At 46.5% G+C, this 26,200-nt stretch overlaps 1 protein-coding gene across 2 annotated transcripts in view; it reads right to left on the bottom strand.

Annotated features, from left to right (window-relative positions):
• The window catches only part of ASTN2 (astrotactin 2), a 567,068-nt gene that overhangs the window by 2,050 nt on the left and 538,818 nt on the right, over positions 1 to 26,200 (bottom strand). For both annotated transcript variants that reach the window (XM_067542151.1, XM_067542150.1), the window contains 2 exons: positions 11,363 to 11,463; positions 8,997 to 9,180 (listed from right to left, as the gene is read on the bottom strand). In XM_067542151.1, coding sequence (XP_067398252.1) covers positions 8,997 to 9,180; positions 11,363 to 11,463 — 285 coding nt within the window. The remainder of the gene's footprint in view (positions 1 to 8,996; positions 9,181 to 11,362; positions 11,464 to 26,200) is intronic.

The raw sequence follows: 26,200 nt of genomic DNA, 5'->3' as shown, positions 1-26,200 counted from the left end.
ACACTGGTGCAACTCCATTATAGTCACAGGCTGAGCATGATTCTTAAAGATGTTGATGAACTATAGACTATTGTAAACAAACCGTCACCCATCTATCCAGCCCTTTATCCATCCATCACCATGGCAGACCCCTCAAACTCACTGCTGCAGGAAGCCACGGGAGACATGAAAAGCCAAATGGGGACACCTTGCCCTCGCCTTCCCTTACGTATCTGGAGTCTTCCAGCATACCTGGCGTCCCCCCGTCTCATGTCTCAGCCCAGGAAGAAACCCAAGCACAGTCTCTTCTCTGCATTTCATCAAGTCTTCAGAGAGGGGAAGGGCTAGGAAGAGCCCAACTCGATAACAGCAGAGAAAGAAACGTGCAACAATCACCAAAGACAAAACAAAACCAAGTAGTTAGAGGCCAAGCCTACCCTAGTGAGAGTCTGCAAAGTGCTAAATCAGAAGTGGGGAAAGAGGGTTTACTTGAGTGGTTTGAAAGGTCTCAAAAGCACAGATTATTCCCGCTCCCTCTGGTGCCGCAGCAAAGCTCTGGAATTGGGTTTGCCATTTGTTACAGTTACCGAAGGAATGTAAATTCCCAATAATGACATGTCAGGGGCAGCGCTGTCAGTCAGCTAGGTATAAACACGGGGATTATTTGATTATGGAAGCTTTATGGTGTTTCAGCCCCGGATTGTGTGGGAGGGAGTCTGGCTATTTTCTTAGATGGCTGCCTCTCTCCAATGCAGCTCACTGATTGAGATGCCAAGTAAGAATTCACCATGAGTCATAAAAGAGTGAGCTGCAGACTGACGTGCATGGAAGAGAGACAAGCCAGTGACTGGAGCCAAGCAAGCCTCCATCACCAGCTATGAATCTCTATTTCTGGGGAGGGAAGATGATATGAGAGGCCAGCAAACCACTACCAGCCCCCCAACCTCATCCTTCCTCTTCCAGACTGAGACAGGCCCAGAATGATCCTCCTGTGGTGGGGATACCACACAAGAGCACCTGTGTGCTGCACTGGTAATTTTCAGTGCAGAAGCTATGTCTTTAGGTTGCATGTATGAGGACAAGCTGGGCTAGGAGAATTCAAGACTAACGTATAATATAATGTACACACACATACATTCACTGTGATGCCTTGAGCTTTGACCAACACCTTCCAAACAACATTAACATCATTCCAGTAAGTAGCCATTGCCCTACTAGACAGGCACTCACTCTCCCTGCAATCCAAGATGCATAACTTTGCTAGAGATTGCCAACTGAAATACTTTGGAGGTTTCCCATTATGGAAGCTGACATTTTTTATGAGAATCCCATAGCTAAAGCAATGCGCACCAAGGAGTCATAGTCTGCACTGACTTGCGTAGATTTCCTTAACGTCAGTGTGGGTTGCACTGTGGGCAAGCACACATAGGATTTGGACTTGTGTCTAAAAAGAATACAGTGCTTCTGAACATTATGAGCCTGCAGCACAAGCTTAGGACATGCCTGATATTATTAAAGCTAGATGGGAGCAGGTAGATAAAAAACTAGTTACACATTTTTGAATGACAAGGGTTTTTGTCGGAAAAAAACACCTTTTTTTATTAGGGAGGAAATGAAAAATTTCATAAAACCTTGTCAATAAGTGTCCAAATTTGTCATTTTTCATTCTTTCCGGGAGCTACTTTTCCCCCAAAATATTTGTCAGAAAACAAGTGAATTTAAAAAATATATATATTTTTTTTTAATAAAAGTTTTTAAAAAAAATAGAATTTTTAAAAAGACATGAAGAAAAATACGCCTGTTTCAAACCTAGAGGAATGAAAACAACTTTGAAATTTCTACATTAGTTGTGAAAGTAGCTTTCTGGCTTTTAACTAGCTCGAGTCAGACAGCTAGGGCCCGATGTTCAGCCATGCTGTGCATTTCCAGCTCATGCTAAAGACCTTTTTCATTGTGCTTCGGTCAAAGTCAAGCCAGCAGGGTCGTGAGCTGTGCCCAGCGGTGTGAACTCCTTCTGCCCAGATTAGGGAGACAAGATCCATAAACATTCATAAACAGTTTATAGTGTATTGAGAGAGGGGACTGTGTGTGGACAGTTTGCTTCAAAGGTCACGCCTTGCCAAAGAAATGGAAGGGCAGATATCGGTGGGAATTACCCAGTCCATCTGGATGAAAGGAAACAAAATGGGGAGGTATTTACAGAACAAAAAGAAAAACCTATTTTCAGCAGACATCTGGAAACACTTTCTTGTTTGGAAGATTGAAGGTATGTCTACACTGTAATCAGAGCTATGAGTGAAGCATGTGTAGACATACCGAAGCTGGCTTTGATCTAGCAAGCTCAAACAACTGTAGCAGTGAAGTCATGACAGCACGGGCTAGCCACTGGATTACATAGATTCATAGATTCCAAGGGCAGAAGGGCCCATTTGATCGTCAAGTTTGACCTCCTTTATAGCACAGGCCATAGGACTGCTTCAAAATAGCAACATTTTAGCAAAACATCCAATCTTGATTTACAAATTGTTGGTGATGGAGAATCCACCACGACCCTGGGTTAATTACTCTCACACGGTTAAACATTTAGACCTTATTTGCCATCTTAATTTGTCTTGCTTCAATTTCCAGAAGTTTGTGTGGTTCCTGATGCTTCGGCTTCATTGCTAGCTAGCTTGGGCATGTCTACACGTGCTACAGTCACATCTCTGAGTGCAGTGTAGACACACCCTCAGAAATCCATAATGCAGGCTTGACTGGGCTTGCTCTGGAGACAGCTGGCATTTGGCATGAACTAGGACGGAGTGTGTGAGGGATGCACCTTAGCTATGTCGGTATCAGAAATATCTTGTTGTGTTCTTTGCCCGTTAGGTGATTTGGGAAAAGGGAGTGAGCCGACTCTGGGCTGCAGTCTCAGACGGAACAACCTGATGCAATGTGTTCTTCTGCTCGCCTTGGGACTGTCTCCCGGACTGGATGCAACAGGAGAGAATGGAGGGAGGTGACACTCACTGCAGGCTCTCTTACTGAGAAGCCAAACAAAGTGATGTGGTGATGGGCAGGAATAGCCGGGAGTTTGTCCCTTCAGTGCTACAATAAAGGGAAGCGGTGTTTACCTCACTAGTGAGTCATCCCCATTGACTGTAGGCAGTGCACAATGCATGAATGTCATGCCTGCATCAAACTGTGTGCAAACAGGGTCACCCCTTGAACTTCAAAAGCCCAGATCCCCAAGGATGGGTTCAGACCAGTGGTCTATCAAGTCCAGGATCCTGTCTCTAGCCAATGCTGGATGCTTCAGATGAAAGCTTAGATCCCCAGGATAGAGCTAAATGTGCTTGCTGTCGCATCTCCCCTCCATTCCATTTCCTATATCCTGTGTTCACTTCCTTCATCTTTTTCCTCTTCTTTTCTTTCCCTGTTCTGCGCCATCTGCTTATCTCCCCCATTTCCGTTTGCTTCTTGTCTATAGCTTCTCATGTCCTCACTTCTCTCTTTTCCCCTCTGCTACACCCCTCCAGCCCATTACCTTTAGATACCGCTGAAAACTCTCTCACTGCGCTTCTCTCCTCCATCTTGTCCTGGGCCTTTGCTGTTATGGCAGGACATGGCACGGATGTGAGTGAACACAGGCCACTCCCTCTCTCTATCATCTCCTGGTGACAACTGGCGGGTTTGTTCTCTTCTCCAACAGGCCTGCGGTGGCATCTTTCCATCTCACTACAGCTGCTTTGTTGGTACCGGGCTCTGTGCAATGGCTGGTGAGCCTTAGGGAGATTACAGGTGTGTAACGATGGGAAACAGTAGGTGACGGGATGGCCCAGCATATGCACCAACTGCAAACTGCTATGATGGACAGGCAGAGGAGGCAGAAGCTCCTTGCAGGAAAAACATGAGGGCAGAGGAACTTGCTGGAGTGGAGGATCAGGAGGGAAATGGATGCCTGGATTTTGCCATCCCCATGTCAATGACAAACCCCCTCAGCTACAACCAGGTTGCTTGGTTCTTCTGGGGGGAGTTGATGTGACTCGCTTGTTGGAGAGAGTTAATGAAGCCATGCTTGAATGTTAGATTTTTGGCTGACATCTTTTTTTTATTTAAAAAAAAAGGAAGAAGGAAAAAAAGAGACCGGGGGAGAGGAGAGAAAGAGAGAGAAGCCTTCTGGTGAAGACTGGGTAATAAATTACAGAAGCAGTTCTTGGGCTGCCAATTTAACGCCATCAATCAAATTTTGGCTATCATCCAAGTGCTCTCTGCAGGGGGATGTCAGTCCAGAGCGACCACCTTTTCAAATCCTGGAAATTAAATCTTCCTAACGCTGAGCTACCCCCGGCACTGCCAGAAACAATAATTTATTCCCATATGAAAGGGCAGGATCAGGAGAGGATGGCTGCGGAAATCAGACTCGCGGCTGGCAACAGCCAGGGCTGACATTGCTCTGTTCAGAGCCCCTAAGCCACCAAGCCTTAGCGGCTTTTCCCGCCGCCACGTCGCCACCCGGTGTCATCTCCATTCCACCTTGCCTGGCACATTGCATAGTGTGGCCAGGTGCTTTAACTTGGTCCCAGCGTGGCAATGCTCCTGTTTGCCATTAAAGTGAAGGATTTAAGAGGTCGACACTGCAGGAGAAATGATGGAAGGGATTAAAAGGAATGGGCATTTTCCCCTCTTGCATCTCATGCTTGTGGGGCTTGAAGGGAGATGGCAAAGTGTGTTTGCTGCGGCTGTTCGCAGCACTCACACATGGACAAAGGCACTTCCATAGGCAGTGTGGTACAGCGGTTAGCGCTGCGGATTTGGAATTTGAACACCTGAATTCTATTCCCGGCACTGAGAGGGCGTGTGAAAGGGCTGGGTGTTGACTTGCAGGTCTGCCACGGACCAGTTGTGCACCCTGAAGTGCAGCACTACACCTTTTCCTGCCTCAGTTCGCCCATCTACGTTGGGAATGCAATACTCCCCTTGTTCACAGGGCTGCTGTGGGGCCTCGCTAACAGCCCGCGAAGCGCTTTGACATGCCAGGATGAAAGGCACCAGATAAGTAGAACACAGGATTACAAAGCAGACAGGGAACAACAGCTGTGTTTGAGTAGAGCAGGGTCTCGCCCCAGGACTCTGAGGAGAGGTGGGGGAGAGGGTCAGTGCCTGGTTGTCTTGTTCCCTTGTGGGGTTTCTTTGGTATAAATTCAGATTTTCCACCCAAGTGATAATTGACCGAGGTCTGTCAGGCTCTCAGATGGGAGGCTAGAGAGTCCAGCACTCCAAGCCCTGCTATCATAGCCTCTCATCTGTACATCACATTCCCTCCTGTTACCGGAAGGCAGCTGCTGGTGGAGACGCCTGTATTTAAAAGGATCTTCTCCTGCTGCTGCTGTCAGCAGGGCTAGGTTACTTGCTTTAAGAAAAGGAGGGGCTTAAAGCCCCATGCTGATGTCACATCCTGATCTGCTGAGAATGGGGGGCAGGTGAAGGGTGGGAGAACAATCTAACCATGTCAATTTCCTCCACCTCCTCCTGAGAGTCAGACACTATTGCAATGGCCCCAACAACCAAAACAATCCCAGTGGCCATTCAAAGATGAGCCTGTGACACAATAAAACACTGTCACTGTACAACATGAGCCCAGGAAGGCTCGAGTGAATGCATAGTAGCATCAGGCCTTTATTGGTCTAGACAGATTCTTCCCTTTAGTTGGAACAAATTGTGGCAGTAAATTTGAAGAAAGCGTCTCTTTTTGCGTGTGTTGGGGTTATATGGGGTTTGTTAGAGGAGACTAGCAGGATGAAGCAAACCAGGAGCCAAGTCCTGACCACAGTAAGTCCTGGTCGAGGGCCACCTATGAGCTAAGTTTTAATGTCTCCTTAATGTAAACCTTATGTTTGAGACATCTGGTTGTCAGTGTGTCTTCTCGCGAGCAGCTGTTTGCAGTAACCTGTGGCTTTCATGGAAACTGGGCTCTCGAGGACTCCAGCATGATGTATTTATTACACAGAGGCAATAGACTCCCCTCTTGTCACTAAGTTTTATGAGTGAACATTTACTGTGGAACTGAGGCTCATCTGATAAACATTTCAAGGTACGAAAATGAATGACCTCCTGGGAACGAGAACAGCCTGTCAATTAAAATCTCATTACAAGATGTTCCCTTGGAAAATCCTCAGTCACCTCTCCTGCTGTCGGGGGCTTCATCACTGTCAGAGCGCCCTGAGAAATGAGGCAGGAGGACAGACCTTCGCTCTTGTCAAGAGACTAGAACTACGGTAGGCATATTTTTAGAAGCTTCCCCATGACTTGGAGATGTTGGTTACTCAGATGCACTAGGAGTATCGGAGGTTCAACTGGAGATCCCTGCCTCTGTGTGGAAGGGCAACCGTGGAATCCATGGACGTCTCTAGACATTGCTTTCTGCATAATGGTGTGTCACAGACACGCTGGAGAGCACTTTCCAAATCTCTTTGCTTGACATGGGGAGACAAGTTTGCCTGGCTTGTATTTTTCTGCTGGATAGTGCCCTCAAATAGGTGCATCATCACTCAGCTTCCAGAGACGCCCAAGTAACAGAGGAAGTTACTGGGAAAACATAAAGAAAGCCGACGGCCCCATGGATTTGTACAGAGAGGGACGACGTAAAATGAGAAACAACTTGCAGTGTCATCAGGGGAGGGGAAAAGAGAGACAGTGACTGCACAAATGAGCTATCAAAAAAAAATTACAACCAAGGTCATCTCTGTAGGCGGGCCAGTCACAGGTTAACTTGGATTTATGTCCAGGAGGGTCATAAATTGTTGCAAGAAATGTGGCATTAGAGTCAGAGATGGATCTCTGCTTGTGCCCAATAAGCACAAGTAAAGTAAAATCTATTGGTGTTATGTGTTAATTGTGGTTAATTACTCCCCCGCCTCTCCCAACATCCGTACCGCCCAGTTCTCTCTCTTGCGCTCCCTGTTTCTCTCCTTCTGTCACTCAGAGAAAAAGTCTTTTCTGAAACAGACTACTGACAGCAAGACATGTGTAAAACATTTCTAAGTATGTTTACTGAAGCTAGAATCCTCAGGGAGCTTCATGCCACTTGCTGAATATTCCTTCTGAGGAGTTCTGGTAGCAGCTCATCAACTGTGGCAAAAAGACACCTTGTCCAGGAAACTCAGTCAGTTTACTCTCTCAGTCCCCTGACATGGCATGTTCCATGTATACTCTATTCCATAGCTGTGGTCTCTCAGAACCTGCACGTTCAGCAGTAACCTGTACATTTGTACTGCTGGAACTGTTGTTCTTTATAATCTCAGTTACCCAGCTGCCATTCCCCACTTTTAGTGTCAAATTAAGGATCAGGGAACACGGGTTCATAATATACATTTTCTTCCAGAACCTGGGCACGCTTTGTTTGCAGCATGGTTTCAGTGGACCACTGCATTTAGAATGTAGGGAGGCCACTGTAATGCCATGTTATTGTTTTTGGAGGGAGGGAGGGAGGGAGGGAGAGAAATCTAAGATCTTTGAGATTATTTATAACTTGTAACGTGCCCAGTGATCGTGGTAAGGGGCAACATATAAATATGTCACAAGCTAGTTTAATAAATTAGGCTGATTAGATAGACAGACAGACTATACATCTCATCAGTCCGTCTCTCCATCAATCAGATGAGACAGAGAGAGGATTAATTTATCAGGGGGTTAGGAAATATTGTGCTGCAAAGTCACAGTCTATCACATGCTGATAGTTCACTCACCAAACCCTAAGGAGATATCACAATGGTAGAACTACAGATTAAAAAAACATCTGCTGGCTATGTGACATGTAAACAATTGGAAGTTTTATCTCCACTGTTGTATGGTGTCAGGACAATTTTTGCACGTGAAACTTCTATCCTGGCCCTTAAACAAAAACTACATGAGGCCCTCATGTCTTGTGCCTCCAAAATAAAGGAAAAAAAGAGACTTCTAAGGCCTTCGCACCTCTAGCGGGCTGGTGGGCCATGCCATGGTATGGCTGGCTTCATGGTTGAGATGAAGCTGCAACTCCAGCATTCACTTTACCCTCAATTAATTTTACTGCTGTTCAAAACCAGAACACAAGCAAAGAAGGCTGCTGTGCGAGACCCAGTTTCACTCCGGCAGCCCCGGAGATCTCAGAACAATAGGACAGAATCTAGTTGGTAGAACATCCACTATCAACTTCTCAAGAACACACGAAGTAGAGCTGGGCAGGAATTTTCCAACTAGTGTGTTTGTTAGTCAAAAAATGTTGATTTGTCAAAATGTCAAGCAGGCTCCTCTGACAGTGCCCAGTGTGTTGTTCTGCTGCTACGGCTGCTATCCTTCATCACCTGGACTTTTTCTATGGCCCCCAGTGCTATGGATGTGCTGCTTTCTCCCTCTGGATACACTTTTCAGGTAAATTGCCCTTGTATTATTCTAGTATTTAGTTCTTCAAACACCTCAGTCCTAATTTGCATCGTTCTCTGTTCTTTCACATAGTCCTCCCATTCACTGATTGATCGATCGATCGATCGATTGATTCATTCATTCATCCAAACAATTTATTCTGTGATAATGCTGAAAATATCTGGGCGAATCATGGAGGAGTCACAGTCTCTGCCACAAAGATCCAATCTAAAAAGACTGAGGGGTCAATGCTAGTTTATAACATTGCGTTTACATGCAGCTTTGGCAGGTCACCTCAGTACTAATTTACAGCACTGGGTCCACACTGTGTTACCTAGGCCCAGATCCTAATGGTCAACAGTACCTGTTATTCCAGGACTGGTCTCCCAAACAACTGCTACAAATAACTTCAGTCCTATATTACAGCACCCCTTAGTCCAGTCCTAGGCCTTCCCTGAGCAGATGATGGGACTGGCTGGTGAGGTTTACAAAGAGATATCTGTCTGGTATTAGGGGATCAACAGGCTCATCTGAATGGTACCCTCAGCAGGATGCACTCAGCAGTGTAGGACACTGGGCCATGCGAATGGAGTGGGATGGACTAACCCCAAAGGATTATGGGAAAGCACAACTACCTGGGCCCCAGCTCATCCTCGCTGCGCCAGACAAAGTCTCCAAACTTCTCATAGTGTGAGTTGTAGTGGTGCTGGACTCGGAAGAGCATGGACGCGGAGACCTCCATCAGTGTGTTGTAGGCCGTCTGCTGCTCCTTCCCGCTGGTGTAGCCATTGTAGAGGTTGTAGATTTTGTCGGCTATCTCTGGAAAGGAGCAGGTGGAGGAGGAGTTTACAAGGGAGTGAAAGGCACAGGCAGTGTGGGAAGGAACAAACCACCCAGTGGGGCTGATGTTTGGGGACTGCGCACCCAGCAGCCTGGAAGCTCGCTTTTGAGCACGGCCATCTGGGCAGCGGTGCCGATTTACCACGTGGCTGGAACCCAGAGTTCCCCTGGAGCCCCAATGACCTGGAGAGGGCTCCCTGTGGGTGAAGGGAGAAGAACCATTTGCAGGATCAGGGCTTGGCACCTGAACTGTGCCAACCAATGCCTGCCACCTCCCACTCAGTGATGCCCACTCTACACCCCTGCTTGCCGTTCCAGTCAGCCACAGCTCCACAGCTGCTTAGCAGAGACACAGATGAGTGGGAGATGGGGAATAGTGATGCACGGGGAGAAGGAGATGCTGGGACATCAGTCACATAAGCCTAAAGTACCTGTACTGCTACTTACACCCCCAGAGCTGGAAAGCACTGCTCTAGTGGGAGCTGCTTGCTCAAACATAAGGCCAGATTTTCCCAACCTTAGCGCTCCAGGAGGGGACATCTTCACTGCAGTGTTAACCCAGGCTCTTACTTGGGTGTTGCCTCTAACTCCCCTACTGTCCAGATACAAAGTCTCTCACGCGAGGTTAGTGATGCTTTCAATGCAGGCTAGCTGGCTTGCCAGGGGGAGACCTGAGGTGCTGCTTTCTCTCAGGCTGGTAATCTGCCACTCTGCAGCAAGAACACAGGTTAAGCCATCTGAGTGCTGCCGGCCATCCAGTGCTTTCCCACAAATCCCCCGCGTTCTCCCACAATTCACTGGGAAAGCATCACAGAGTGTCTCAGCTTGCACAAAAGAAGCAAGGGATGCGCCCCCGGAAGGCTTAAGCGACACATGCAGCGCCAGTGAGGGTGCAGTTGCTCAGGGATGGCTTTGCTGTGTGGTGCTCTCACCAGGGGAGGAGACTAACCAGATTCTGATCACCCAGGTTAACTTCAAAGACATACCCTGCAGCACCTAAGTAAGGGTCTGACTTGTCACAAGGGCTCAGAATCTGTCCCCATGCAGGTGGGGGGAGGTGGAGACAGAGAATGTGGCAGTGTTTTGGGTTGTTTTTTTCCCATGAACATTATCAGTAAGAAGAAAAGTAAGTTAAGCAGAAATGCAGAAAGTCAGCATTAAACATAACATGAGCATAATCCCTATCTTTTATCTAGCATTTTTCATCGGTAGATCACAAAGTGCTTTACAAGGGAGGTCAGTATCATTATCTCGTTTTTACAGATGGGGTTTCTAGTAGAGCTGGTTGACATTTTTTTGAATATAAAGGGTTTTTTTTTGTTTGGTGTTGGGGAAAAAAGAGACTTTTCCCCCTGGAAATGGAAAAAGAAAAGATGCAGAAATGCTTCCCCCTCCTACTTATACTGAAGAGATAATTTTATCAAAAAAAATATTTAAAAAAGGATTGTTTTCCAAAAACTGGGTTTTCCATTAAAAGAAAAAAATAATAATTTAGCTCATATTTCTGATAAAGAAAGGAACTATTTCGAGAACAACACCACCACAAAAAGGGGCCTGTTTTAAACCTTAAAAATGAAAGCTTCCAAATTTTGGACATTTGTATTACTTTTTCTTCCCACCAGCTGTACCTCCAAGCCAGGTCCCTTTATAAAGATCACACACATCAGACAGACCATGACCTTTCTGATCATGCATGCATTCATCTGTTTGGCTTTTCAGGAGTCTGGCTAGTCCAGCTTCATCCCTTTTTCTTTCTCTCAGGACTTGTCTATACAGGGAGACTCCAGAAATTTAATCCAAATTAATTTTTTCAGTGGATTAGTTAAACCAGATTAAATCGCTGTGTTGATGCTGTCATTCAAGTGAATTAAGCAAAATCGAATTAAGGCCACTTTAATTCTGAATTTCAATTAACTTTCCCGAGTGTCCTCATATAGACAAGCCCTCACTCTCTGTAATGTCTCCTTCTGTATCTTCCTTCTCTTACTGTTTCTTTTCTTTTTCTCTCTCCTCATCCCCGCTGCATCATGGGCTGCATGGCACTCAGCTGTTTCTCTGAGGAAGGTGGACAAGGGAACTGGGTACAGGAAGGGTCAGAGGTGATTAACAGGAGAGGTCTTTGGGGTCTGGGAGTGGAGGACTCAGGAGATTGGACTCTTACCTTCTGCCTTGCTGTCATCTACCAGTGGGCAGGCTGTCCTCAGGGTGACCGTGCTCAGCTCTGAATGTCTCCCTCGGGTGTCCACAGCATAGAGGGTAAATCTGGAAGGCGGAGAGAAGATCAGCTGTGTTAGCCAGCACACCAGCTCCGCGATGTTTCGTGGACACGTTTCCAAAAGAGCAATGAACTGTTTGGTCCGAGTTCATTCCATTCACTTCCAACAGCTCGGGGGGCGGAGAGAACAGTAGAATTTATACTGAAAAGGACAAAAAAGGAAAGCTGCCAGGGCCACAGTGCCCTGTGGGACTGCATCGGTGCAAGGGCAATGGTATTTGGGGAGCTGTACTTTCCTGCTGCACTGCAGCTGTATAAAGCCACCATCATCTACGGGGGCTGCTTGCCCTGCCACACTGCAACTGTACGCTTCTGCACGTACACTGCCTCTATCTCCATCCTTAAATAACAAAGGTTTTAATTTCTCCCTGAAACACCCCCGGTGGTGGCAGCGGCAGCTTGTGGACATCCTTTGAATAGACCCCGCGGTTGTCTTTTCTCCATTCTCTAGCCAGAGAGGGGCTGGGAAAAGCTGAGATGGCTGATTTCACACTTGAAACTAATAGACAGCATCTGACAGTAAAGAACGGCTATTGGGCTGGGAAGAACCTTCCATCAAACTGGCTGGGGCCTTTTTCGTTTTGTTTTGTTTTGAGCAAAGTGTGTCCTGATCAGAGGTTTATAGCGTAAAAACCAGAGAGCTGCTTATCAGCTGGGGATTAGGTAAATCCCAGAATAATCCTCTATGCAGCTCCCCAAAGGCATCGCTCCATTTTTATCCACTCAGAGCCAGGCGGCGCAACACAAGTCTCCCGGGCTGGCTTTGACAGAGTGCAGGAGCCTGCCCGACTGCCTTGGAGGTCCGAGACACCCAATGACGGGGCACCCGCTGACTGAAGCCAGATCAGGTCACTAAAGAGCGCCGTCCAGCTTTTATCTTCCTGTCAAAGCCAGCGGAACTCGGGAAAGAGCAAAAAGTGGTTTTTTAAAAGCTGTTGAGGCTTAAGGAGGATCGGGACTGTGCTGTACCTTCTCTTCACTGTGGTCCAAGCCCATAGGATCCTTGGCTGTGTCAGAAGTAACATCCCCCCACACATGCTCTCTACCGTTCGGGGCACATCTACATTGCAGAGGAAGGGGTACTTTCCAGCCTGGGTAGATGTACAGGCAGCTGTGATTGAGCCAGTGCATCTGCAGTGACACAGGTGGTGGGCCCGGCTGGCGACCTGAGTACATACCTAGAGTCTCAGATGAGATTGTGCTCGGATGGTTAGCCGTGCCGCCACGGCCACACTGCGACTTGTAGTGTGCTAGCGCGTGTACATCTGCCTGTACGTACCCTCTCATACACAACATACGAACTGGCTTCTTCTCTCACACACACTGGCCTTGTCTGGGATTGGAAGCAGCCCCAATTCAGCCATCGAGGGCCAGGAACCAACGTAGCTATGCTAGGCCCACCTCCAGGGTAGACAAGGAAAGCTGCCATTTGCACCAAGCCAGGTAACAGTGGTTCCAAGCAAGGGATAAGCTCCATCAGTGCAAGCAGTGTCTGTTCTTAACTATAATTGGGGTCTGCATGGGCACAGCTCTACCCATAAATTGCCAAGGAGTCTGCCTGCCCATAGGGACAGCTGCCATTTTGTTAGCTCCCGTGATGCAGCATGTTACAGAGGATACGAACATGCTGTGCTCTCTCATGTAGACACAAATTTTACTCTTTTATTTTGTTCCCTTAATCTAAAACTGAAGATGTTCAGACTGGGAGCGTCGTAGCACATGAAAAACAATTGCAGATCATAGGAATTATTAGGCCAATTTTATAGAGGGCTGAACCGAGACACAGAGCAGTTGAGCGACTCGCAGCAAGGCAGTGGCAAAACCGGCAATAGAACCCAGGAATCCTGATTCCCAATCCCCTGCTCTAATTTCTGGACAACACTCCTCCTTCTCCACAAATGGCTTAACACCAACGTGGAAAGCTGCAAAAAGAGCTAATGAACACATTTCTCCCACTTGCTGATTTTCAGTTCAATATTGTTGCCATTGGTTTATGAGAGTGGGTTTTTAAATGTTTTTAAAGTGTGAACACAAATTAATCCCTAGTCTCTGCCCCAGCTGTAGCAATTCAGTCAGTAAAGCTCCAATAACCTCTAAACAATCAGTGCCCCAGCATTTCCCGTTAAAGCTGAGAGGTTTTATTAAAACATAATTGCAGCACTTGGTAACTAGTAACCACTATATGACCACAAGAGGGTTGGAAGGTGGCATCTCTGCCGGGCAGAGCTGTACCATTGGCAGACCAGGTGCCAGCTCATGCCAGAGCCCCAGGCCAATTCACCTGTGTATTAGTTATAGATCAAAGTGATTGTTAAATGCATAAAAGGTTAAATGCATAGGGTTTAAACTTCATGAAAACTAGTCGGATGTTTCTTGCATTATTTTCACTTATCTGTATCCTGTTATAATGCAGTAGCAAACATTTATGTGGTATGCACCCTGGCCACTAAATAACCCATCAAATGAGAAGGAAGTCCTTGGAATGCAAATGAAGAACTTTAACAGAAAAAGAGCTAATTTCAAAGCAAGTGGTCATTGTGTGTGATGGGTCGGAAGGTCAGAGACTCAACATGCATTCTTCACTCATCGTCATCAAAGGAAAAGCCCACGTGGGTAGTGGAGAAGAAGTTGTAAGTGTGGATTCAAGGAAAGATCCTGCATCTCTGGATTCTAACTGGGTGGAATAACTGAACAAGATGACAGAGATCCCCAGAGTTATTTTGGGTAGCCCTGAGAAACTGGCAAATAACTACATCTCTGCTACCATTTGGAATTATTGACTGTGACTCACCTGTACATATAGTTTACCTCCTTTAACCTCTCAATAAATCTAATTCTTTTTCCTTAGCTAATAAACCTTTAGTTAGTTTACTACAGAATTGGCTACCAGCACTGTCTTTGGTGTACATCTAGAGTAGCAATTGATCTAGAGTACATGACTGGTCTCTTGGGAATGGGAGCAAACTGATGTGGTGCGATTTTTGCTTTAGGTGACATTTCATCATGAAGTCCAGTTTGTTTGGGTGACAAGATGGACTGGAGAGTCTAAGGGGACTGTCTGTGACTCCATGGTAAGGCGGGGATAGTGATCCAGGAGTTCACATTTGTTACTAGCGTGGTGAAATCTAATTATAGCCCACACCCCCAGTTTGGGGTGTCTGCCTTGTTTTGGGACAGTCTGCCCTGACTTTGGTACTCACGGTCATGAGCCACTCCACACAGTGTGAAAAGGGTGCTTAAAATATTCCAGCAACATCAACTGATATCAAAGGCTCAGACCAGCACCTCAACTGCACTCATTACTGAGCTCACCCTGACCCAATGGGAAGGTTATTCAGTCACCAGGCCCAAGAACATTTGCAATAGGCAGGGCTGGGTTAATTAAAAAAGGGCCCTTCACAGTGATGCAGCCTCCTGGATCGTTATTTATTAGAGCAGTGCTCCATCAAGACCAGATGCTATGTTGCAACGAGCAGCGGGCCCTATGTCCAGTGCATTCTAACCTGGCCATGGCAACAGTGTCAGAATAAAAACAAAATTATTTACCTCCCCCAAGCCACAACCTTCTCCTTCAAGAATGTTCTGATATCCCACCTAAGGAATTGCAGAGTATCCTGGTCATGATGAGACCAATCCCATAAGGGACTTGATTCTTGCTTCCTTTGAAATCCCTCAGAGACTCCAAGGGGGAAAGTTTGGACCCACAGTGCTTTTTTTTTTGGTCTGGCTGTGTGTTCCACCCCTCTGTTTCTTACCCCTTACTGTATAAATCAGACTGTAAACTTGATAGGAACCTCCGACTTGTCGGGGGTGTTTTCCTCTGTTGGGTACAGTGCTGTGCATGGGAACAGGGCTATAATAAACAAGAGAAGGAGAAGAAGATCTACACTGATGGAAGAGGAGAGGAATTGTTCACGGTGTGGTCCAAGAGGATGCAAATTAGGACCAAAGGAATTAGCTGAGAAAAGGTCCTGAGGCTAAATATGGGGCGTGGGGAGGGGGCGGGGGAAGACAGCCTGAAAATGAGAGCACATATTCGAAATAGTCTTCCAAGAGAAGTAGTGCCAAGGACATTTCAAATATTTAGAACTAGACTCTCCTGAACACTAGAGCATGTACTGGAGGAAACGACCCTGCAGTGGCTGGGCAGAATGGACTCAATGTGTCCTAACAGAGCATTTCCATCAATACCTTCTATGACTCTTATAATCAGTGACTCCTATCACAGTGGCCACCTGTGCTGATTTCTAGGCCCACCCTCAGTTTAGCTGGTAAGTCAGTTTAAGGAGTCCAGAATGTATTTGGGCATTCATGGGGGGGGGTAAGGATATGTCACGATATGGCACAATTACAAATGTGCTGACACAGCACCACAGGGCGGTGATTAAATGAGTTGCTCCTATGAGACATGGAAAGAGAAGAAAGGGCATTATATCACATTGAGCAGAGCTCTAAGTGCTGCAAACACACCTGTGTGGCATCTTTAATTTGACCTTGAGTGGCCAGGACCTCAATGTTATATCTGAAAAATGTCATTTTCCAACAATGTTGGCTGTTGAGAGGCCTCCATGACTTCTAGCAGTCCCCAAATGCAAAAAGCTCTTGTGCCCTGGACACAATTAGCCAGCGGCTCTAGCTTGTAGATTTCATGAGACCATCTGTTAACCAGTGAATGATTCATTTACTACAGACAGGACGGAAAGCAACATTCTCACTCTGTGACTTCACCTTCTCTGCATGGTGCAAAAGGTCACCCCACATCAGCTGTTTTGCCACGTAGGTTGTTAAGTTCAGCAGTTAACATTTCAAACCTGCAGCCTTCCAGCTATGGCAGCCCCTGGTATTGTCAGTGATTCTCAAAGAGAAGTCTCTGTAGAGGGGAGCCAGATGGTCTCCTGTTAAAGGGCCAAACTCACAGATGAACCTCAAGAATTCCAGAGGGAGCCTATGTTGGTGTCATTTCCACCTCCTTCCTCGCCCCTTCTATCATGCACCTCACACTAGGGCCTGCTCCACATCTGCGCAGTGGCGCCACAGCCAAAGGTGTGATCTTAAAACAAAGTTAGACTATTTGATGCAACTGGGTGTGGTGGTTTGTAACCGATTTAAACTAAACCGAATTAAGTCATTCTTTAATAGGTTTAGAGTGTCCACACATGCGGGTGGTGACCATTTATCTAAGTTTCTAAACTGATTTAATTAAATCAGTGCCCAAGCCGTGTAGATATGCCCCATATTATCTCCCTTCGATATTGACATGTAAGCAGAAGTAGGTCTGAGGGATTCTAATGGAGTGCAGGAGTCTCTACAAATTACACTATCCTACACATCACCTTTGGATTTGGCCCAGATTGTGCAACAATTCGGTGTTGGTGAGTGCCTCAGCGTGGGAGCCTGAAGCCCTTTGTTTATTCACAGTCCAAGTACAACATGGGCGGCAGGAACATGAACTTCTCTGCATGGCTCCCCCTCTCCTTGCAAGGACCACCTTGAGGGCTGAGAGATCAGTTTGGTCTCCAGACCCGTTCAATCTTTGGCCTGTCTGCTGAGACTGCCAATAAGGGTGTTGATGAATGCCAGCTGGACTGAGATCCAAGAGCGCATTACATATGAGTTACTGAACGGCCGTCAGGCGGGAATGACTCTGAATCATGATCCACATAGGGCTTGATGAGATCTAGTGAGCTGGAGGTGAAAGGCTCGGTATCCCATTACAGATCGCCTGAGCCGCCCAGGCCTCGAGAGGTGCAGAAATGCAGCACAGATCTCCCGTTCTCATTCCCAGGTTTTCCTTTGTTTTTTGGCATGGCCAGTAATGCACACGCCTCCTCCAGTGATTACAGGGTAAAAAGAAATAGGCACAAACAAGCCTCAGACCGCCAAAGCAGGGTGCTCTCCCCGATCCTCAGCGGCAGCTGCCAGCTAATCTCCTGTTCTCGTGCTTTTGAGCTCTCCAGAACTGTCACTGTGTTGGCTCTTGATTTGCAGCATCCCAAGTGAAGGGTTGGAACTCAGCCTTTTTGCCTCCTCGTCCAGCTCTGTTTGCGCTGGGTGGGGAATAGCCCATTCCCTTCGCTTGCTCACAGTCGGATCTTATACTCAGGTGCCCCTAACACTCATCAAGGGGATTACAGAGGCCCTCAAAATCATTAGCAGCGCCCACATGCAGTGCTCTGAATGGCTGCCCGGCCCAGCACACACCTCAATGATGGAAGGAATTGCTCTGCAGGGATGCAATGCTAGCAAAACAACCACATCTGGTCCATGGAAACCCCAGCACAAAAGGGAAGGAAGAGATGAAAGACCCTAAGCCTCCACTTCCCTGATCTTTATTTTCCCATTTGGTTCTCTCCTCTTTCCCTTTATCCCCTGTAGTGAATCTCTTTTTTTCTGGTCCCTCTTTTAAAAGTGGGCAAATTAATGTAAAAGGCGCAGGACTGACAGAGCTGAAGAGTGACGCTCACAATCCCAGAACAATCACTGCACAGGGGACAGCGGCAGTGAAATCTTTGCTGGCTGTCCCATCTTGCAGGGACCACCTCTAGGTGGCCGGTCTGCAAACAAGGGCCTCTTGCTGAGATGGGCCCAGGGGCACCAACTGCGCTGGTGGCTATGATGCAGTGCTTGGAGTGAGCGCTCGTGTCACAAAGCCATTCACCCGCTCTCCTTCTCTAGCCTACTCAATTTTCCGCACAGACACTCCCATGGACGCAGGAAAGCACTCTGCGACCTACAGTTTCATTTTCTCTAAGACGCTGAGCTAGTGGATGGCATACCAGAGCACCGGAGACACACTGGTAAATACCACCACTGAGAGTTCCGGGCAACTTGGGGTCTGAATTTACTTCTGCTATTTAATGCTGAAAACCCAAGAGACTCCTGTGTCTAGCTGTCGAAGCCCACCTTCATCCGCTCTGCACACGGCTCTGCGTGTGGGCGTCTTTATACAGGGAAGACCCCCACTGTGGTTAGTAAAATAGTCCTCTTGTTGCAGCAACAGCTGAATTCATGCTTTTCTGGGGCAGTGGGTGCCTGCTCAATGGAGAGTGACCCCGTCGGAAAGTAACCTGAGGAGGTGGGGATAAACCCCCCCCTTACAAGACGAGCTGTGAGATGGATTTCATTCCCTTTTCTTCCCTCTAGACCTCTCACAGTCAGCACCTCTCCTGGGTAAAGGACGGCAGCTCCCTGCCCAGCTCACCGTCATGCTCTGTCACTGACCTTACTCCAGGGGAAGCGTAAACTCCGAGGCAGCGGAACTGCTTAGCCAGTGCCAGGAGGGCTCGGACTAAACTAAAGCTCCCTGGATGAGGCTGAACAAAGGAGAATGTAGGCTGGGTATCAGGAACATTCTCCTGGCACTGAGGGTTGACTAACTGAAATACAGGTGGGATTAAATGATGGGGTAGCAGGGGACTGGACGTGGTGACCTGGGAGATCCTCCAGTCGTACGTATTCCGCCAAATGGTGTCCGCCCCATTTCCGGATTGCAGCCAGTGCTCAAGAATAGACTGTAGGAAACTACCCTGCCCTGGTAAAAGAAGGGCTGGATGTGACCTTGTAGGCACTTTCCATCCCTAAAGCCTGTGTTTCTCTGGTTGTGATGGGTCTAGCACAATTAAAGCAAAGTGAAGCAGGAAGCTGAAAGGTGCATATTTTGTATGGGGTAGGGGAGGCAGAGGCCCCCGGAATGAGAGGAAAAGGAAAGGGATGAAAGGGGACAGGATTTCCATAAAAAACATCAAAATAATTTTACAAAACAATTCCCCCAATTTTTTTTCATGGAATTTTTCTTTCTTTCTTTCTTTCTTTCTTTCAATAAATCAAAAACCAAAAACTGAAAAACAAACATTTTTGGGACGGTTTTTAGTTATTTTTGGAAACTGAAATATTTTCATTTTGGGATGGAGGGGGGGGGGCGGGGGGAGAGGAGATTTTAATTTTTTTTCCAAAAGCTCTAGGGGAGGATTTTAACTGTATTTGTGTCAGGCTGTTTCCCTTTCCTCCCCCATGCCCTCTAGGGTGGCATCTAACAGCAACTGCTTTCTATGGGGAATGAGGACAGATGGCACTAAAGAGGTCAGTAGTGCTCCAGTGCAGGGCAGTCAGGGTGATGATTGGTCAGGGGTGGTATCAGTCTGGGCTTTGAACTACACCAGACACTGTGTGGAGAAGATGTATCCAGACATCCCCTCAAAGACCCGGAAAGTATACAATCACTGAAACTGAGCATCTTCATTTGGGCTCCCTGTCTCCCAGGGGAAGAGAGCAGAAACAAGGCTGGGCTACCATAGGTTAAACATCTGCCTCAAAGCCTGCTGAGGGGTAGAATGATTGGGCAAGGATCTCTTCACCTGGCTCTGGGGTGGAACATAGGGATTGCCTGCCACTGGGCCTGGATCCAGCCCCAGCACTCTCTTTAACACCAGCAAGCCCCTGCCATCTGACACCTCAGATGGAATCTGTGTCTAATCACCTGCAGGGGGTCCCACATTAGACACCAGCCCATTTGCTGTCCCCGGTGAGACTTGCTGTCTTACCAGTCAGCCACAATCCCACCATCAGGGCACGACTGAATGCCAAGTGGTTGCAGAGCTTTTGCCTGCACCAGTAGGAAGCCCCGGCAGAGCTGAGGGAAGGAGACCGACAGAAAAGGAGGATTGTCCTAGGAGGGAATGAAGCCGATAAGGCCCGCAGACACCAGGGCAATCAGCAGGGAAGGCAGAAAGGAGCCTGCATCAGGTCTAGTGGAGGGTACTGCCTGGAGAGCACACACAAGGAAAACAAATGGAAAGCAGGGCTAAGGGAAGAAGTCAAGCAGAGCACACTCACCAGGAGCAAACGCCCCTGAACTGCTTGACTTGGAGCAGGGACTTGAACATGAGTCTGCCGCATCTCAGGTGATTGTGCTAACTTCCAGGCTCCTGGGGTAGATCTGTCTCTCTCAGAATTCCTCTCTGGACCTGAGAAACCTCTCTGAAGAAGTTTTCATCAAAACCAATTTGTTTCTGCGAAACATTTAGGTTCTGATGAAAAACATTTTGTCAAAAAAATTGTTGACCTGCTTCTCTACCGAGCTGACCCTGTCCCATGTGCGACACCACTGTTGTATCCCTGGAGTCTGTCACTGCCTGTATTATACTCTTATTTGAACCTTCTGCCTATTGAGTTCCAACCCATTACAACCTCATCATTAACTCCTCAACTTTGGAGCAATAAATTATCAGATCCACTTTCAGGACCTGGAATTTTTTTTCCACTAAAAGCTACTTGGCTGGCTAGAGAACTGTGTCCTTTGCTCTCAGGAGAAGACTAGGCCACAGTGAGCAAGGACTTGTCTCACTCTTTCTGGTTTTGAATGCAACTAACACAACACGCCTGAAGCTGGTGCAGAGTGCTGACGTGAACCCATCCCACCTGTGCTTTGCCAGCTTCTTCAGTGCCCTATTCACTTCAGAACAGAATTCAAAGTCCTGCTCCTAATCTACAAGCTCTCAATGGACAGGGATTCAGTTATCTCAGTCTGCTTCACTCTTCATGACCTTCCAGGACATCCCCTTCTGCCTTGAGATGAGGAAGCTGGACTGACCCCAAGAGCTAGGAGCAGAGTGTTCTCAGCAGCAGAGCTCAGGCTATGGGACTCAATGCCAGAAGAGATCAGATTGTGCCCAAATTTGAGTGTGTTCAGAATGAAAAGAGAGACACGCCCAGGAACAAGGCCCATAAATAAATACATATGTAAATACAATTCTTGTACATATCACTTCACACCCCATAAGAACATAAGAACGGCCATATGAGGTCAGACCAATGGTCCATCTAGTTCAGTATCCTGTCTTCCAACAGTGTCCAGTGCCAGATGCTTCACAGGGAATGAACAGAACAGGGCAATTATTCAGTGATCCATCTCCTGTAATCCAGTCCCAGTTGCTGGTAGTCAGAGGTTTAGGGACACCCAGAGCATGGGGACACCCTGACCATCTTGGCTAATAGCAATCAATCAATCTATCCTCCATGAACTTATCTAATTCTGTTTTTAATGCAGTTACACTTTTGACCTTCACAGCATTCCCTGGCAGCGAGTGCCACAGGTTGCTTGTGTGTTGTACACAGGGAAACAGTGAGAAAACACCATTATCTCCCAGTTCTTTTGCTTCTTCATGATTTTGTTAAGCACTTGCAAGTGTTGACTCCATGTGAGTGTCAATGTGCATATAGGGGAAAGTGTTGAAATGTTAAGGGTTTTTGTGTGGGTGAGTGTGCATAGGTGCATGTTTTTGTGTCAGTAGAGTTGTGTACTTGCCTACACATCAGGATGTCTATCTGTGACTATTATTTAATATCTTTGTGGTGCTTTGCACATGAAAAGTGTTATGTAAACATTAAGTATTATTAGTATAACTCAGGATAAGAGTGTCTCTATATTGGTTTGTACGCATCCTCTATGTGAATGAATCTGAGTATGGAAGAGTGTTTGAGTCTGATTTTTTAAGATTGTGAATGTGTGTAAATGTGTTATGCATGAGTATAGAAAGGAGACCGAGGCTGTGTGCACAACTGGATCGAAAGCCTGTCTCCACCGTGTTTTTTCAGGAAACTTCCTACCATTGCACTAGTGTGGCATCGCCTGTCGGGGCAAAAGTGAGGGTGCCAGAGCCCAGAAAGCAGTCAACACGTTTACCGCTGTTCCTCTAGACCTGCCTGGAGCAAGGTTAGCTGCCATGGTGACAGACATGCTGCTGTTCTGTCTATGCTAGTGCTTTCACCATTGCTACCACTGGTGGAGTTGCCCCAATGATAGTGCACTGGTGAGGGATTTCCTGAGAAAGGCCAGTGTAGGCAGCTCCTGTGGGTCCGCGTGTGTACTGTGGGCAAGCGTGTGGCTCCATGACAGCGCTGATCTGCCATTTAAGTCACTGACTGTGATGGAGCAGGACCCATCTGCCAACAGTGGAGTCTCTGAGGGTGTCTCTGTGAGCTGTTCCTATTTAGAAACCATTACAATAAAAAATAAAAGTCAGCCCCTCCACACAAGCCGCAAGAATGCATTTCAGCTTATTGCTTGATGGCGACTCTGTGATTCAACATAATTAAGAAACTAGCGTTAACGTCCCCCTTCCCCCCGCCTTTGTGGAGAATAACAAGCAGAGAACAGGAAGGGATCACTCTCTGGAAGGGAAGGAATTCTTGGTCGCTTTTGTTGGGCCCTGAATTCCAGCCTGATTGGTCATGCCATGCCCATGTTTACAGTGCCATTACCCACGCAGGCGGAGTGCTTTGTAAAGCAATCCACTGCACATTCCAACCCCATTCTGAGACGTGTTTTGTGGGAGCTTGGATAAGCTTCCTGGGGCAGTGTGCACATCCACCCCCCGGCCAACACCACAAAAATGTCGCAGCGACAAGACGGCACTTTCGGCACATCAGTAATGCTGGGCTGGAGATGTGCTGTGCATAGCGGCAACATCCGTGCAGCTTCATTGCCTATGAAGGCCCAACCGTTAGTCAGCTAGGACGGTAAAGCAAAGGGTCATGTGTAGGGTGACCAGATGTCCCGATTTTATAGGGACAGTCCCAATATTCAGGACTTTTTCTAATATAGGTGCCTATTAACCCCCACCCCATCCCGATGTTTCACACTTGTTTTTCACACTGGTCACCCTAGTCAGGTGAGGGGATTTTCTGACTCTTGACATGAGCGCTTTTTCATACAAAAGGTAACAGTCCCACGAGGGCACAGCACCTAGGATACCCATAGGGAAGGGAAGGCTTCGGGTTCTTTCCACCAGGCTGGTGCTCAATGGAACCCGAGGGCACAGCCAGGAAGTGGAGAGGACAGAGTATAAGTGCTCTATAAATTTTCTTTCACAGTTCCCTCCATTAAAAGCAACACATTTTAACTCAGCTAGAGGGCTTACTCACTGCGTTTGGGCCTATTATAGGACCTCATCAATCTCTTTAGGGTCCATATCCCTGTTGGCGTTTTTGACTGCCACTGCATGTTGTGTGGATGTTTTCAGAGAACTATCCCCAGTGACTCCAAGATCTCTGTCTTGAGTGGTAACAGCTAATTTAGGCCCCACCATTTTATATTGTATAGTTGGGATTATGTTTTACACTATGCATTACTTTGTATTTATCAACATTGAATTTCATCTGTCATTTTGTTGCCCAGTCTCAATTTTGTGAGATCCCTTTGTAACTCTTCACAGTCGGCTTTGGACTTAACTATCTTGAGTAGTTTTGTATCATCTGCAGATTTTGCCACCTCACTGTTTCCCTTTTTTTCCAGATCATTTATGAATATGTTGAACAGTACTGGTCCCAGTTCAGTCCCCTGGGGGATACCACTATTTACCTCTCTCCATTCTGAAAACTGACCATTTATTCCTACCCTTTGTTTCCTATCTTTTAACTAATTACTGATCCAGGAGAGGACCTTCCCTCTTATCCCATGACACCTTACTTTGCTTAAGAGCCATTTGTGAGGGGTCTTGTCAAAGGCTTTCTGAAAATCTAAGTACACTGTATCCACTGGATCGCCCTTGTCCACATGCTTGTTGACCCCCTCAAAGAATTCTAGTAGACTGATGAGGCATGATTTCACTTTACAAAAACCAGGTTGACTCTTCCCCAAGAAATTGTGTTCATCTGTGTGTCTGATAATTCTGTTCTTTACTAGAGTTTCAATCAATTTGCCTTATACTGAAGTTAGGCTTAACAGCCTGTAATTGCCAGGATTGCCTCTAGAGTCTTTTTTAAAAATTGGGGTCACATTAGCTCTCCTCCAGTCATGTGGTACAGAAGCTGATGTAAATGATAGTTTACATACCACAATTAGTAGTTCTGCAATTTCACATTTGAATTCCTTCAGAACTCTTGGGTGAATACCGTCTTGTCCTGGTGACTTATTACTGTTTAATTTATCAATTTGTTCCAAAACCTCCTCTGACATCTCAATCTGGGATAGTTCCTCAGATTGTCACCTAAAAAGAATGGCTCAGGTTTGGGAATCTCCCTCACATCCTCAGCTGTGATGACCGATGCAAATAATTCATTTAGTTTCTCCACAATAGCCTTATCTTTCTTGAGTGCTCCTTTAGCATCTCGATTATCCAGTGGCTCCACTGTTTGTTTAGCAGCTTCCTGCTTCTGATGTACTTAAACTTTTTTTTGCTGTTACTTCTGAGTCTTTGGCTAGCTGTTCTTCACATTCTTTTTTAGCCTTCCTAATTATATTTTTACACTTCACTTGCCAGAGTTTATGTTCCTTTCTATTTTCCTCAGTAGGATTTAACTTCCACTTTTGAAAGGATGCCTTTTTGCCTCTAACTGCTTCTTTTTACTTTGTTATTTAGCCATGGTGGCACTTCTTTGGTTTTCTTACTGTGTTTTTTAATTTGGGGTAGACATTTAAATTGAGCCTCTATTATGGTGTCTTTAAAAAGTTTCCATGCAGCTTACAGGGATTTCACTTTTGGCACTGTACCTTTTAATTTCCGTTTAGCTAACTTCCTCATCTTTGTGTAGTTCCCTTTTCTGAAATTAAATGCTACCGTGGTGGGCTGCTTTGGTGTCCCCATCCCCCCTGCCCTCCACACAGGGATGTTAAATTTGATTATGTTATGGTCACTATTACCAAGCGGTTCAGCTATATTCACTCTTGGACCAGATCCTGTGCTCCACTTAGAACTAAATCAAGAATTGCCTCTCCTCTTGTGGGTTCCAGGACTACCTGTTCCAAGAAGCAGTCATTTAAAGTGTCAAGAAACTTAATCTCTGCATCCCGTCCTGAGGTGACATGTACCCAGTCAATACAGGGATAGTTGACATCACCCATTATTACTGAGTTTTTTTATTTTTATAGCCTCTCTAATCCCCCTGAGCATTTCACAGTCACTGTCACCATCCTGGTCAGGTAGTCGGCAGTGTATCCCTACTGTTTTATTCTTATTATTCAAGCATGGAATTACTATCCATAGAGCTTCGATGGCACAGTTTGGTCCTTTTAAGATTTTTATGTCATTTGACTCTATGCTTTCTCTCATATATAAGTGTCACTTCCCCACCATGATTCTGTCCTTCCGATATATTTTGTACCCTGACAATACTGTGTCCCATTGATTATCCTCATTCCACCAAGTTTCTGCGATGCCTATTATATCCTATATTAAATCAATATCCTCGTTTAATACGAGGCACTCAAGTTCACTCATCTTAGTACTTTGACTTCTAGCATTTGTATATAAGCACTTTAAAAATTGTCACTTTTTAGCAATCTGCCATTATGTGATGTAATCGTATAGGACTCGTTTTCAATTGACTGTTTCTCATCAGATCCTACCCATATTTTATCCTCTGCCATCCTCTCCTCCTTACCAGGATACAGAAAATTTCCATAAATAGATCCTCCCCTATGAGGTGTCTTTGTCCGAACCACATGCTCCTCCACACCTGTTGGCTTTCCCTCAGCTCGTAGTTTAAAAACTACGCTATGACCTTTTTAATTTTACGTGCCAGCAATCTGGTTCCATTTTGGTTAGGTGGAGCCCATCCTTCCTGCATAGGCTTCCCCTTTCCCAAAAGGTTCCCCAGATCCCCTCCTCTAAACCCCTCCTCCCTACACACCACATTGTCTCATCCACACATTGAGATGCTGCAGTTCTGCCTGTCTAACTGGTCCCGCACGTGGAACTGGAAGCATTTCAGAGAATGCTACCATGG

The sequence above is a fragment of the Emydura macquarii genome, unplaced genomic scaffold (genome assembly GCF_026122565.2).
Source record: "Emydura macquarii macquarii isolate MOO-44397 ecotype Brisbane River unplaced genomic scaffold, CSIRO-AGI_Emac_v2 contig_691, whole genome shotgun sequence".
NCBI lineage: Eukaryota > Metazoa > Chordata > Testudines > Chelidae > Emydura > Emydura macquarii.
This window is presented reverse-complemented; position numbering and strand designations above follow the sequence as displayed.